This window comes from Macaca fascicularis, chromosome 16 (assembly GCF_037993035.2).
Source record: "Macaca fascicularis isolate 582-1 chromosome 16, T2T-MFA8v1.1".
NCBI classification, from domain to species: Eukaryota; Metazoa; Chordata; class Mammalia; order Primates; family Cercopithecidae; genus Macaca; species Macaca fascicularis.
The window spans coordinates 87,261,999-87,277,801 of record NC_088390.1 but is presented as its reverse complement, the minus strand read 5'-3'; the positions used below and the strand labels follow the sequence as shown (position 1 = coordinate 87,277,801).

The 15,803-nt window shown below is 54.2% G+C and overlaps 1 protein-coding gene across 6 annotated transcripts in view; it reads right to left on the bottom strand.

Moving 5' to 3' along the window:
• RPTOR (regulatory associated protein of MTOR complex 1) overlaps nucleotides 1–15,803 on the bottom strand; it is a 418,470-nt gene that overhangs the window by 104,724 nt on the left and 297,943 nt on the right. For all 6 annotated transcript variants that reach the window (XR_012426322.1, XM_005585210.5, XM_065532458.2 and 3 more), the window contains 3 exons: nucleotides 12,495–12,596; nucleotides 3,950–4,033; nucleotides 1,640–1,750 (listed from right to left, as the gene is read on the bottom strand). Coding sequence is in view for 5 of the 6 variants with exons in the window: in XM_005585210.5 (XP_005585267.1) it covers nucleotides 1,640–1,750; nucleotides 3,950–4,033; nucleotides 12,495–12,596 (297 nt within the window). In the remaining variant the exon portion in view is untranslated. The remainder of the gene's footprint in view (nucleotides 1–1,639; nucleotides 1,751–3,949; nucleotides 4,034–12,494; nucleotides 12,597–15,803) is intronic.

The following is a 15,803-nucleotide window of genomic DNA, read 5'->3' as shown; positions in this document are numbered from 1 at the left end:
TTCATTCTTTTGATGTCTTTGTTCCAAAATCTCTAATAATCCTCCACCTGCTAAATGATGTTCAGCTGTGTCTACCTGGAACTGTGTACCCTCCGCCTGGATGGGGCCTCCCTGCGTGTCCCTGCACAGAGGCCGCACGGGGCGCGGAGTGGCCTGCCCTCCTCTAAACGTCTTCCCAGCCGGCCCTGCCACCTCCATGTTTGGACCCCTGCCTGACATCTACCCTCTCAAGGCCCTTCCTGGCATTTCCAGTTCAGCATAGGCCGGGTCCCGCCCACAGGACTTCTCAGCCCCCCTCCTCTGACCCATCTCTCTGGTAGCTCCTACAGGAGGTGACCCTGCCTCACAACAGGGCTGGTGTCACCTGCAACCCTCGCCCGCACCCAAGCATGAGCCGCTGGGGACAGGGACAGCTGACCTTGTGTCTCTCTTAACATAGCTAAATATGGGTCCCTGGCCTAGATGATTGAGGGGTGAACATGTGGCTGCAGGGCCAGGGCTGATGCCCATCAAAGAGGGCAGAGTCGGGCAGCCCCATGTAAGGGGGTGGCCCCTAACACCTCGGGGCCTGGCCCAGACCACCTGTTCAGGGTTGAAGAGGGGGAGAAATGCAATGGTGGGCACAGGAGGAGCCGATGTGGGGTCTGGGCGAGGCAGAGGCCAAGTTCACTGCCATGGTGGGGCTGTTTCCAGCCAGGGTCAGGAGCATGGGGGCAGCCTTATGGGGGGGTCAGACATAGGCAGGGGGACAGAGTACAAGGCACCAGGGGAAGGCCAGGGACAGGACAGGCAGGGGGGACAGAGCACAGGGCACCAGGGGAAGGCTGGGGACAGGACAGGCCGGGGGGGGGGGACAGAGCACAAGGCACCAGGGGAAGGCCAAGGACAGGACAGGTGTGGGGGACAGAGCACAGGGCACCAGGGGAAGGCCAAGGACAGGACAGGTGTGGGGGACAGAGCACAGGGCACCAAGGGAAGGCCAGGACAAGACAGGCCGGGGGGGACAGAGTGCAGGGCACCAGGGGAAGGCCAGGGACAGAACGGTGGGCGGGGGGTTGGGGGGAACTGAGCACAGGGCACCAGGGGAAGGCCGGGGACAGGACAAGCCGGGGGGCGGGGGAGACAGAGCACAGGGCACCGGGGGAAGGCCAGGGACAGGACAAGCCAGGGGGCGGGGGAGACAGAGCACAGGGCACCGGGGGAAGGCCAGGGACAGGACAAGCCGGGGGGCGGGGGAGACAGAGCACAGGGCACCGGGGGAAGGCCAGGGACAGGACAGGCGGAGGGGAAAACTGAGCGCAGGGCACCAGGGGAAAGACAGGGACAGGACAAGTAGAGGGACTTAGTGCAGGGTACCAAGGGAAGGCCAGGGACAGGACGGTGGGGGGCGGGCAAACTGAGCACAGGGCACCTGGGGAAGGCCAGGGACAGGACAGGTAGGTGACAGCCCCCATGACCCAGAGGTGGCTGCCGAGGTGGGGCGTGTCCCACTTTACCCCGGAAGAGAGGACAGGAATGGCTGTGGCGCCTGGAGAGGGAGCGAGGCTGGAGAAAGGGCAGGCCGGAAGCACAGGGCTCGGCATTCCCAGAAGGGCCGGCGGGTTCACACCACCCTGGGGAGGAGGGCAGGGATACTCACGCTGTCCACTGCGAGGATCTTGGCCCAGATGAAAACGAGAAGTGGCCGCAGCTCTCGGGCCGAGCTCTGGAGCAGCTTCAGCACGTAGGGGAAGATGCCGACGGACAAGGCCTGGGGGAGAGGGAGGGCGTCAGCGCGCCAGGGCTCTGCCTGTGCCGCAGCGAGGGAACGGGCAGCGGCAGGGGTGCCACGCGGGACCAGCTGCAGTGTTATCTTCAGCACATATGGGAAACGCAACAGGAATGAATGGGCCTCACTTAAAGTAAAGAGGGGTTTCCTCCAGATTTATTCATCTCTGATTTACTCCTAGAAGCTGCCACGTACTGCTAGCCTTGACTGGTGTCAGGAGACTGGAGTTAATCGGGCCGCAGCTTTTCCTTGTGGAGGCGCAGGCTGCTTGCGCCTGGGGCCCTCGCCTGCCCTCGGTGGCCCCGTCGGCTCTCAGCAGCATGGCATCGGGCGCCTTCACTGTGCTGTTCACGTACGAGCCACGGCCACTTCTCCGTGACGGTGTGGCCAGCTCGCTCAACACTCACATCAGAGCTTCAGATACACCTTGGGAGAAGGACGCCTGCCCTGGGAAAGGCAGGGAGGAGGAGGAGGGGTCGCCCAGGGGCTCGCTGGCGCCCGGTTCTGGTCGCGTGTCATTCTCAGGGGACTCTGCCCTCAGAGGCAGGGGAGGGACAGTGTGGAGGGCACTGCCGCGTGGAGGATGCCTGGCCAAGTATGGCTGCACTCGACAGTCAGCGGTTTCTGCTGCGTCCTCATCTCAAAGCTGCTGGAATTTCACAGATATTCCAAAGGTATCCCTTTCCAATAAGTGAGGTCCCCTACAACCAAGACAGGAAGTGGTGCTGGGACCCAGGCCTGGGTTCCTTCCCCATGAAAGGCCACATTTAACAAGGAAAGAGCAGTTTCTCTGGTTCAGGTGCCTGGGCCCTCACCTGAGAGGCAAAATCTGTACCTGTGAAAATACCTCATTTATCCAGCCTTGGTTCATGTGTTAGCAAAATTGCCAATGAGCAGAAGCCTAACTCTTTAAAGGGAAGAAATTAGTTTTAAAATATTAATCTTAAACATGAACCTCTTTCTAAAATGTTATGAATACATGCTTCCTGTCTTCTTTGAGTGCCAGCAATACCACGCAGGCCTCTCCAGGATGGCAGAGTGACACCACCACGCACACACCGAGTGACCGAGTCACACCAGCCTCCTCCGATCACTCAAGCCCCGACTCTGTTACAAGCTATTTGTGGCCTCAGGCACCTGGAGTGAAAATGGCCCAGTGGTGAGTGCTGAATGATTCTTCCTAGTTTTGGATGTTTTCTCTCCTCCTTCGGTGCTGGACTATCAATTACCACTCTTTGTCAACATTATATGATGCAAATAAATACACCAGACCCCAGGTACTCACCACCCAGCTTCCGTGACAGCGGCTGCGCACCCACCGCCCCACTGCGCCACTCCCAAGGACAGTAAGTTAAGGCTCAGATGTCATGTGATTTCACTGGTGAATATTTAGTGTCTATCTCTAAAAAATTAGGTCTCTTTTATGAAAACACGATCCAGTACCATTACCACACCCAATAAAAACGAACAGTGATTCTTGAATAACATATAAATCCAGCTCCTATAAAATTTCTGATTGTTTTATGAGTATTCATTTTTGGAACTTCAACAGAACCAAGTAAGGTTTACTGTACACGGCAACTGGTCGTAGGTCTCTCGAGTTTCCTTGACTCTGCAGCTCCCTCTCAGCCTCCTTTAACTTTCCCCGTGAGTTATTTGTTAAGCACGTGTCGCTTCTTGATCCTGCCTCTGCCAGGCTTTTCTTTTAGTGGCCATCACTACTCTGCTATAGGATGAGGAACCAGACGAGCGTTTCCGAATTGTGCCTGCCATGACGGTGAGCAGACAGTGCTGAGGATCCAGACTCCTCCTGGGGGAAGCAGCAGCACGTGGCGGGCGCTGCGTCAGGCTCAGGGACGCCCTGCTCCTCCCCAGCGCTGGGCGGCCGCTCAGGAAAAGGTGACAAGCCAACACGCTCACGCCTATGTCTAACATCGGACGTACAGAGGGGCGACAACCCCAGAACCCCAAACGCCAGGCAGCACTGCAGGCTGCACGGGTACAGAGTGGGCTCCTTGAGGGCCTGAGGATCGACAGGACACCACCACGGCGGACACACTCGCCCTGGGTCTCACGGCTGCGGGTGGCTCTGGATCATGAAATACGTGCACAGACTGAAACACAGAGCCTAATTTCTGTCCCACCTCCCTCAGCCCCCAGGTTAATGAGGAAGGCACGTACCAGGCTCACTGCCCAGGGACCCAGGTCCAAAAATCTTCCAAGCAAGTCCAATGCTCTCAGCCGGTGCACTTGGCTTAACAGCACCTGGAAGAACAAGAAGAAAATGGTATCACTGCAAACCATACTGGTGTGCAGCCCCGAAACGCTGCTGCACGAGCTGCCAGCTTTGGAGCGGTCCGACCACAGTGCAGATCTGTCTGCTGCCTCAGTCACAGCTACCTAGAGCCGCTGCTCCTTTCCTTACAAGTTCATGCTTTCAGACAGGTGAAGAAAACATGCTTTATTCCTTTATCACACAGACAAAACACACTCAATGTAGAGAATATTAGAACAAACATGTTTTAATTGCATTTAAAAAGCTAACTCGCTGGTGATATTTTGGTATACGAACCCAGGCATTGTTCTCTATGTCCACACTTCTCTTATTGATTCTGAACTAGATAATATGTGACTATATTTCTCAGCTCCTTTAACTAAATAACGCACCGTGAACATCGTTCATGTCACTAGGTATGTACTGACCATATCATTCCCAATGCCAGCACAGTACTTCCATTACACAAATGTACACAACTCTTTTAAACAACTTCCCCACTGAGAGATATTCAAATTATCATCAAAATGTTCCTACTTTTAAATTTTTTATTTATTTATTTTTGAGATAGGGTCTTGCTCCGTTGCCCAGGCTAGAGTATAGATGCCAGATCATGACCCACTGCAGCCTCAACCTCCTGGGCTCAAGTGATCCTCCCACCTCACCCTTGAGTAGCTAGGACCACAGGTAGGTGCCACGATGCCTGGTTCATTTTTGTATTTTTTATAGAGATGGGGGTCTCACTACATTGCCCGTGCAGGTCTTGAACTTCTGGCTCAAGCAGTCCTCCTACCTCAGCCTCCCAAAGTGTTGGGATTACAGGCGTGAGCCATCACGCCTGGCCGAAATGCTGCTTTTATAAATAACACTGTGATCAATATCCTAATAGTTACATCTGCACACTCACACGATTTTTTTCCAGTAAGATAAATGTGGGTATTAAAAAGGTAAGGTCAGAGCATTGATACTTCAGTTACCAAATGACCGTGTGGCTGACCCCACTCACACTCTCGATGGCACCCAGCAGCGCTCACTGGGGTGTGACTCTGGACAAATTACTTAACATCGCTGAGCCTTGATTTACTAATTCATAAAACACATATAACACAACACCTGCCCGTAAGAGTTGCATTAAATTAAATAACAAATTTAAAGCTTGTGGGACAACACTAGCCCATATTACACTATGATTAGCCAACAGGACAGGGGAAAATACATCCTTTTCTTCTGGATTTCTTGGATTTCAAGGGGGGTACATTTTGCAGGTTGATGGGTCATTTCCGCAGTAAACTTGCCCTGCATGCCTTTAGTTTTCTACTTCAATATGTGGCTTTTACTTATTGACACGTCAAAGCTCCTTATAAATTAGAGTGGGCTTTGCCAGAGGTTTTGCGCTTCCTTTTTTTGTTATATCAAAGTTTCACACTTTTTTTTGAGACAAAGTCTCGCTCTGTTGCCCAGGCTGGAGTGCAGTGGCGTGATCTTGGCTCACTGCAAATTCCACCTCCTGGGTTCACGCCATTCTCCTGCCTCAGCCTCCTGAGTAGCTAAGACTACAGGTGCCCACCACCACGCCCGGCTAATTTATTTTTGTATTTTTAGTAGAGATGCCTGAACACACAGACCCCAGGAGGCCCTGACCTGGCCTCACTGGAGGCCTCGGAGGTTTTCCCTCCCCGCAGGAGAAGATGCACAGGACACAGCTGGGCAGCGGGTCCTGGAGGTGACGTGAGGGGGTCACCGCGTTGCAGGTAGAGAGGCTGGAAGAGCTCGGGTGTCTGAGGATGTACAGGCCATCGGTATGACTGAGGTCAGTGACAGGAAGGGGGTCGGATCAGGAAAGGCCCCGCAGACAGTGTGCAGAGAGGTCAGTTTGTCTTGAGATCCAGAAGCCACTGAGCGATGTTAAGCAGCAGTGACTGGTCCAGTGTGCGTGCTTTGGGGACAGGCCTGGCAAGAGGCTGGAAGTGGGGGAGGCAAGTAGAAGGGGGTGGGCTTGACCAGCGTGCTGAGATGGAGATGGGGAGGAAGAGACTGTAGCGCTGGCCAGAGGCTGAGAGAAGAAGTGGTGAAGAAAAGCAAACTCTAGAAGAGAAGGTTTGGGATGAGTTTGGAAACCCTCAAGAGATGCAGGGAAAAGGGACAAGGAGGCCAGTGAGGGTGGAGGACAGGGAGGAGGGGAGAGGAGATGGCGGCCATCTGGGTTACGCTCCTGGGGGTCGGCCAGCACGACTTCCACGGAGGAGCCACCGAGTCAGGAGGATGGGCCCTGGGGGGCCGTGGAGACGGAGGAGCTTCCCTGTCGGGGGCGAAGAGCGCTGGCAGGGGGACAGGGAAGGTCACAGGTGGCAGCAAGAGGAGGGGGCTAGCCAGGCTGGAGGGGCAGCAGACAGGGTGTGGGGGGATCCCAGCATGTCCAGCCTTGGGGGCAGAGAAAGAGCAGTGGGAATGCGGCCTCACTTCCCTTCTATGTGCCTGGAGGCAGCTCCCACGCCGGGTTCACCATGGACCCAGGAGGGGCAGGTTTCCCATGCTGGTGATGCTGAGAGTCTCCGATTAAGAGGCTGGGAAAGGAACGTGGGACTGCTCGCGGGATATGTGAGCTGGAACCGGATCCCTTTCCCGTGCTGAACCTGGGGGACGTCGCATGCCACTGCTGCCCAGAACTCGGGTTTGATGGGCCAGTCGGTGGAAAAGCACGGGCTCTGGGGCCGGCTAACCTGATGTTAACCCTGCCTCCATCTCTGCCCAAGTATTGGCTTACATTCCTAACTTTGGGAAACTTCAATATCGTTATCAAGAAAAACAGAGACAACGGTACTTGACTTGGGCTTATTCTCAAAGTTCAGTGAGACAGAGTCCGCAAAGCGTCTAGCACAAAGCTGTGTGCACCAGGGTGCCCAGCGGATGTAGTCACCATCGTAGCATTTGGCTTCTGGATGTCTCCACCATCCAGGGTTTTGAGGACTGACTCTCTGTGTGTAGGGACAGTAGGCTGCCTGAGGCTCAAGTTTCTAGATGACCCAGGGAGAGGACAGGAGGCAGGTCTCGCCATGGCTGCAATCATCAGAAATCAAAGACATCATCAGATCTAAAGCTTAGAGATTGTTTTTTGATTCTCTTTGTTATTTCCAACACTGTAAACAGGGACAAGCCTCAGTTTCTAAGGTCAATAGTTGCAGAGCAAATGGAAGAAGTGGCAGGACGGGGTGAAGAGGTCTCATCAAGACCAGTTCCTGTTACTGTTTTACCAGGACACTAGCCTGGCACTAGAGGTCTCCTTAGAATGTGCTCCTTACAAACAACAAAAGCAAACGGGATGCTGGTTCACAATCACTACCGCGACGTGGTCCTGAGTGTCGCACCGTAGGAGCTGCAGGTGCTGAAGAAACAACCGCTGGGGCCTTGGTGGCCCACCTGCCTGGGAGTCGGCGTCAGAGGTCTGTGGGCAGCACTGGGATTTGGTGCTGCAATTATTTCATTTGCAAAGAAACATCGTCAATAAAGAGTATTGCGGGAAATGTTAAGTACTGTTTTTTTCTTTTCAAACATTACATCATCTTCCTGCCACCTTTTGTTGATTTACATTTTTTAAAAACTGAAGTCAACAAAAAGCAAAGTTATTTTAAAAATAGGATTGGCTTTTACGAAAATATGCCAATGTTGTTTTTGTACTTAAAAACAACAAAAACAAAAATCTCCTGTTTTGGACCATCCCAGGATCTATGGAAATTACAGAAGTAAATGATGGTGAGCTGAGTGACTTACTGAGATTTACTTTCCACCTGTGGTAACCCAAACTAAAGACTAACCATGGTGGCCAGCATGGTGGCTCTCGCCTGTAATCCAAACACTTTGGAAGGCTGAAGCTGGAGAATTGCTTGAGGCCTGGAGGTCGAGACCAGCCTGGCCAACATGGTGAAACCCCGTCTCTACAAAAAATACAAAAATGAGCCGGGCGTGGTGGCGCGTGCGTGCAGTTCCAGCTACTCAGGAGGCTGAGTCAGGAGGGTGGCTTGACCCCAGGAGCTGGAAGCTGCAGTGAGCTATGATCACACCACTGCAATCCAGCTGAGGTGACCAAATTAAAACAGAATTGCTAAGGCTGTCAAATTTCATTGGCCTTGTACACAAAGAGAGTGCTCAGACTGACATACTGGAAGAGCTGCTTCATGAGAAAAGATTCTCCAGTTCCAGCCCTGGAATGACGGGTGCTGCAGGCCAGGGTGCCTGATGAGCGGGGCGATTTTGGAGTCCCCGATGTATATGGTATGTATAATATCACTCTAGTTTGTCATTCTGCTGTCACTTGATAATGATCCTGTAGTTTCAGACCCCACATTCTATTTGTAAAAAAAATGATGCACGGAGAGAGAGCAACTAGACTTCCTAAATGAAATGCTCATACTGATTTGTGACATCTAGGAAAAGGGACTAAAACTTCATCCTATAAAATCACTCTTGGCCAGGCGCGGTGGCGCACACCTGTAATCCCAGCTACTCAGGAGGTTGAGGCACAAGAATCACTTTAACCCAGGAGGTGGAGGCTGCAGTGAGCGGAGATCGCCCATCAGCAGAGGACTGGATGAGGAAACTGCGGCATCTATGCATCATGGACTACTACTCAGCCAGAAAAAGAATGGAATCGTGTCTGTTACACCAACATGGGTGAAACAGGAGGCCATTACGCTTGGTGGAATAACTCAGACACAGAAAACCAACTGCTGCATGTTCTCACGTAGAAGTGAGTGGGAGCTAAACGATGGGCCCACAGGGACACACAGGTGGAATAACAGGCACTGGAGACTCCAGAAGGTGTGAGGGGCTGAGAAATTACCTATGGGGTACAATGTCCACTACGTGGGTAGCAGGTTCACACAAAGCCTAGACTTCACCACTACGCAGTGCACGCATACAAGAAACCTGCACCTGTATCCCCTGGATCTATTTAACAGAAAAAGGGCCAAGCAAATAAATGAACACATAAATATCACTGTCACCTTTCTCCTGAAAAAGAAAGAAGAAAAGTCACTTTCTCTCCTCTCTTCCGTAACCTAAGTGCTCTTCATTCCCCTGCCTGGGTTTCCTGAGCCACCTGCGGGGGTGCACAAAGCAATGAGTTCCAGGCGAGCCACTGCAGACAGAGGGCAGACGCACCCCGCAGGCCATGAGAGTCCAGAGCGCCTCGTGAGAAGATGGCGTCCAATAGACACCATCAATCAAGGGAGTGGGCAAAACAGCAGTTTTTTTTAAACATTGTATCTTCCTTCTTGTTCCTCTGTTGATTTATATTTTTAAAAGTCAGAGAGGATATTGAGGCTGGAAAGCAGGAAAGGCCTGTTCCACGCTCACATTTACAGGAGGGGCTGTGACTCAGCCGGGCCTGATGAGATACCGCGCATGACCCTGGAGGGTCACCAGTCACTGCCTCTGGCTCAGGGACGAAGTGGCAGGGATTCGGAAAACCAGGAAGTGTGTAGTAACCCTTAAGTAATGTTTTCTGATTTGCCAAGGCACTAGAAAATAACTTAAGGATTACAGGGTTCCAGACTTTGGCAAAAATAAAGGCTCTGAAGAGAAAGAGCGGGGAAGTGAGCCGAGTTAATGAGAAACAAGCCAGCCCCGGGGGATACGTCAAATGAAGCTGATACCCCATTACACTTCATCTTTCCCTACTTTCTCGTTAAGTGTAGGTCTGCCCATTGATCCCGGCTGGGCACAGCCAGGAGACAGACCCTCCAGAAAGAGGAGGAACCTGCCGCTCACACCTGCTGGAAAACCACGCGGGAAATGCCCCACGCCCCAACCGGGGCTGTCTTCGCATACGTCAGCGTCAGAAAGCTGCCTCCAGCAGGTCTTCTCCTTCCTTGAGGGAGTGTGGGTGGCCAAGGGAACATTGAAAGAAATCAAGAGAAGGCCATTTACAAAAAGATTATTTGCCAGACCCCAAAAAACTGGATGAAACATGCTTGGCATCGGGCCCTGCTTTGGAGAGGGCCGATCTTACTCCAGCACACTGCTCAAATAGTAGGAAGGTCAGTAGGAGAGCCAGTGTCTTCTGAGGGACATCTTGGTGACCCAGGTGACCAACAGAAGCCGTGGGGCCCAGCATGGGCAACCCATGGTGCCACTACCCCTGGTCATCCATGGCCCACACAGCCAGCCACCGTCCTGCACTCACGGGAAGAGAAAATGCGGGCTTCTGTCAAATGTTTGGTTGCTTTGCTGCTATCGCTGCGTGTTCTTGGTTTTGAACATGAGCCGGTTTATTTGTTTACACCTCACTCTACAATCTCAGGATAGTCTTAAATGAATCTAGGTACATACAGGAGGAGCAGTAATAATGTCTGTATCCTTTTTACAATGTCCAGAAAGCAGCCGTCAGAATGTAGCAACAGCAGCTGAAATACACACTGTGAAATGTGGTACGATGATGTTTTATTTTGTAGAGATGGAGTCTCCCTGTTGCCCAGGCTGGCCTTGAACTCCTGGGCTCAAGTGATCCTCCCCGGCCTTGGCCTACCGAGGAGCTGGGACCATGACACCAGGGCAGCCGGCTGGCACACTGGTTCTTTGCTGCCCTCCTGAGACAATGCCAGCAAGGACAGGCCGGCGGTAACGTCTTCAGCACATCCAAGTGCACCGTTCCTTCTCCCAACTTCTCTTTCGCTGGCTGAGATTCTTGGGGCAAAGTCCTGAACGAGGTGAAGCCTCAGTCCTACAGCGCGCCTGTGACGCTGGCTGCCACTGCTGCAGCACAGACTGAACGGCGGAAGGAAAGGCTGCTGAGGCCATGGCTGTGATGGAGATAAACTGGCCCCAGTTTTCTAAATGATCTCTCAGAGGTGGGATGAACACCTGGTCTAGTGAAGATTGGTGTGCTGTCCGTCAGTGTGGTGAGCGGCCCTAACCGGAAGGTGTGAGCTTTGGAAGGAAGCAGGGCAGGTGGGGGGCGCCACTCACGGCCCTCTCCACGGAGGCAACGCCACCCAATCTGCTTTCTGGGAAGGCGAGGACCCCACTCTGCCGACTGTCAGAACTCAGCACCGTACGGGAGGTGGGGCTCTTCCTCTGTGTGTGGGGAGTCACTCAGCTTTAAACCAAAAAAGGCGGGGCCTGCTCATTCCCTGCCTGCTGCTGGGCAGTCCCTCTGCACGGCCACGCACAGCTTCTCGCCGAAGTCCAACTGCATCACGCCAATCACAAAAACACTTTTCCAGCTTTTAAATTGAGTTCTTAGACCTTGAAAGCTACACTGACCAGTGGATTTTAAACTCCTTTGTTTTTTTTTTTTTTTTTGAGACAGAGTCTCGCTCTGTCACCCAGGCTGGAGTGCAGTGGCGCAATCTCAGCTCACTGCAAGCTCCGCCTCCCGGGTTCACGCCATTCTCCTGCCTCAGCCTCCTGAGTAGCTGGGACTACAGGCGCCCGCCACCGCGCCCGGCTAATTTTTTGTATTTTTAGTAGAAACGGGGTTTCACCGTAGTCTCGATCTCCTGACCTTGTGATCCGCCCGCCTCGGCCTCCCAAAGTGCTGGGATTACAGGCGCGAGCCACCGCGCCCGGCATTTTAAACTCCTTTGAAACTGACCCAGCCCACACACCTCCCCACAAACACTCATTCACTGAAACAAAAGTTCTGTGGGATCTTTCTAACGTCACTACCTGTGACGAACTCTTCAATTTCCGTGGCCTCCCAACCTATCTGTGACCAAAAACCAGCCAGCAGGACCCACCACGCTGACCTCCCAACCCACAAACCGGTCACGGTCTGCATGTGAACGGCACTGACACGACACAGGCCCTGTGGGCGCTGGCATCTGAAGGGCGTGCCCCAAAAGGGCCTATTTGTTACAGCAGCCGTGACAGCCCCATGTAAGGGAAGGGCTGCCGGCTTCTGGGTCTGTGAGCTTCAGGGCATAACCGACGGGGCTGGGCTACAAAGCCCGCTCCACCCACTCCCGCCGGTCAGCATCTGCTCAGGGAGCCTCCTCCCTCCTCTCCCAGCATTCACTGCCAGCTCCTGTCCTTTCCAAGAGAAGCAGGCAGTGGTGTTGAGAGCCCGCGCTGAAGCGAAGCCCATCTGTAGCAGAATCTCAGCGATTCCTAAAGTGGAAATGGTAGCCAGGGGAGAGGGGGATGGTGGACTGGCTGACGACTCCCCAGTCCCAAAGTGACACTTAACTGAGGGTGGAGGAGGCAAATCAATGGCTTTAGAGGAAACCCTTTAGGAATGAATGTACGATCAGCCTAGTGACTCCTGATTGGATCTGTGTGATCCGTTCACCCAAATGCCACCTGACCCACGTGCCATCATCTTCGGGCAGAGGGGCTAGGAGGTCACCGACCCACAGGGCTCAGTGAGACAGAAGGCACTCCTGGGGGCTGTGCAGGCATCTGGTTTCCTTCCTGTGGGACCTCGGCAGTCTGGCCCGGTCTGAAGAAACTCACCTGCAGGACGATGGGCAGCTGTTCCGGTGGGTTCCGGTTCTCCACGCCCATGGTGAGCCACACCTGGAAAGCGGTCAGCTGCTCGGCGAAGAACGGGCTGTGCTGCAGGGCAAGCAGAGAAGGTGCTCGTTAGGGCCACGTTCCCAGACAGCCTGGTCTTGCCCACCCCTGCCACCTGCCGAGCATCCAAACCTTCACAAAGGGCCCACCCCACAGGGCTGTGAGCATGCCAGGCATCTGAGAAGCGGGCGCTCTGGGCATGCCACAGAGGGAGAGTCTGCGGGGTGTGCAAAGGGACCAGAGACAGGCAGGAGACGGGAGCAGCTGAGGATGACTCCAAGGTTTGGCCGGGGCACCGAGCTGCGGCTGCAAGAGGAGTGTGCTGGGAACCAGCCGTGGACACGTGGCACTCATGAAAGTGGCTGGACAAGGGAGTGAAGACACCGGGGGCAGAGGACCCCATGAGCGTGTGGATCAGCAGGCAAGTCTGGCTGGGGACACGCTTGGGAGTCACGGTGTGTGAATCTTTTTTAAGTTAAGTGAGAAAGGAAAGGGACCCAGGACGGAGCCTCTGCTATGGAGACCAACGAGACGAGCTGGGGCCGCAGAGGGGCCGGTGAGAGCCCAGCCATGGAGGGAAAGCAGAGCTCAAAGGTCTGGACGCCAGGGAGCAACGTCCAGGGCAGAGCCACAAACCAGCCCTGGGCCAGGCGAGATGGGGAGGAGAGCTGACTGGGCCCTGGATCAGCAGCGAGAACGCTCTGGAGTTGGGCGTAAGCGTAGCCAGAGTGGGTTTGAGACATGGGTGAATTCGGTTTTGGGTGCAAAGGGGAAGAAGAGAGGCAGGTAGTGGCTGGAGAGGGACGTAGGGTCGGGAAATGCTTTTTGTAGATGTGGAGTAATGGGCACAGGAAGCCGGTGAGAAAGACCCAGCTGGGGGCACGGAGGGTGGGGAGAGGCTGCTGGAGGGGCTTCCTCGGGCTGGCTGGGGGACAGGACTGGATGCACAGGCTGGGCTGGAAGAGCAGGGCCACTCCCCAGGGGAACCAGGCAGGGGGCAAAGCCAGAGGGCCCAGATGCAGAGAAGTTGGGGGAAGGCGGGAGGGCCCGGCAGAGGCGCTCGCGCAACTGCTGATTGTTTCCTCAGCGAAATGGGAAACGAGGGTGCTCTCTGGAGTGAGGGTGGGAGAAGCGGTTGCAGCTGGACAGGGAAGGCATGCAGGTGAGGGAGACCAAAAAAATGCGTGGGGTCAGAATGTCAGGCAGCAGCAGGGCCCCACGAGGGGGTGACATGAGTTCTCTGTGGGCCACGCCGGCTGGGCCTGGGCTCCTGGTTAGCCCAGCCATGCGCGTGCAGGCACAGAGTGGAGGGGATTCGCTTGGGTGCCGTGGAGCAGGCGGGCAGCAGGGCTGCTGGGCCCGCGGCTGGAGAGTGTGAAGGCCGCAGGGGAGGCTGCTGTCGGAAGGTCTGGGAACCGAGCGGCCAGGCCGGAGCAGTCCGGCCTGATTCCCTCCACGGAGAGTCACTTCCACTTAACACACAGCTCTGCCTTCCCCGAGCCCCAGACACAAAGAATTAAAAAAACAAAAACAAAACAAAAAAACCAACCCAACCACCAGCCTCTCTCCCCCATCCACTATCCTCTCTTCCCCGTGTTGTTTGATTTTGCTCAGGGGGAAGGTGGGTGGCCGCAGTTGGAGGTGCGTGTCCCTGAGAGAGGAGGTCGGGAGGAACCCTCCCTCCGCTCATCTGGCCAGGGCTGCCTGTGCCCCTGGGTTCCAGTGAATGTGGACACACGCGGACAGGCGAACGCCAGGAGCAGGGCAGGTGCCTCTGTGAGCCCAAGTCCAAGAGTGCTCTCGGCAGCCTCCACAGAGGAGCCTGGCCCCACCTCAGAAGTCAGCCGAGAACATTCACTACGTAGGAATCTGTGCTCCTGTGCAGCCAGCTTACAGAAACTTAATCACAACTGGAGGGCAACCTGTGGAGTTGGCATGAAGCCCCCAAAGTGATTTTCCTGTTTTCAAGTGCGAATTATTCATAAATCGGTTAAAAAATATCTCGTTAAGTACCCCGCCCCCCCCCACATCCCGTGAGAACGTCGTTCTCCTGAGTTAGAGAAGGCTTGAGTCTGTGAATGGAAGTCAGGTAATTCAGATAATTACACCTCTTCTTTCTTTCTTTCGCATTAGCTTTGCCTGATGGATTTTCACATCTTCCTCGCTGCTGGAGTCACCACTCCAGGCAGAAAGAGAAAAATTCCTGACTCTTCACCTCAAACTGACAAGAAAGGAAAAGCACACCTTTGCCCGGCAGGTGCGCAGTGAGGCCCGTGCAGCTCCCTAAAGCCAAGGGGAGGCTGACAAAGTAGAGCCACCGCCCACGGAAGAGTGGCCAGCACTTTATATGATGTTCCAGAAAACATGTCGAGAGCGGCCCGTGTCTCTACCCACGATTCACAGGGCTGATGTTTTGGGCCAAATCTTGAGATTTCCTCTACCCCATGAAGAGCTCCTGAGCTGGCCCCTGTGTGCAGGGGAGCGGAGCCCATTCAGCGGGACGGAGAGCTCACAGGTCCCGCGGGGCTGAGTGTCTGGGTTGCCTGGCCACAACCACACACCTGGCTCTCCCAGGGCGATTCTGATGCCAGGAGTTTGCTCTGCTGTCAGCCTGTGTGCCAGGCAGTTTGGCATATTCTAAACACAGGGGCAGCAGACTGAAAATGGGAAGGCTGGCTGAGAGGCTGAGAGCCTCTGAGTCGCACCTCAGTGGAACCCGTCCGGCTGGACTTCTGCTACCATCAACCTGAGCATACCTGCCGCCTTTCTCACCATCCAGACATCCTGAGACGGCTGCTCTCCGTCCTGACAGTGGCACAATACATTTGCCACTTACAATGAGCTTGCTGCTTAAAGAGGGTAACAGTTCACTGCCAAGGGACATTCTGCCCCTCTGTACGGCTCTGTAGGGACATTCTACCCCCCTGTACGGCTGCTCGGTTGGCAGAAGGGTTCCCTTTAATACCCCCAAGAAAGTCAATTAGCCCAAGCTTTCTATTGCAGGGGAATCATTCTGGCTTCTCCTCCTATCCCAGTAAACCATTTTTTTTTTTGAGACAGAGTCTCACTCTGTTGCCCAGGCTGGTGTGCAGTGGCACGATCTTGGCTCACTGCAACCTCTACCCCTGGGTTCAAGCAATTATCCTGCCTCAGCCTCTGAAAAACCTCAATCTTGATAGGGTTCTACGTCACTGTTAATAGAGAAAAATCAGAAAGTGAAATTTTAAACGATACCATTTACAACTACGT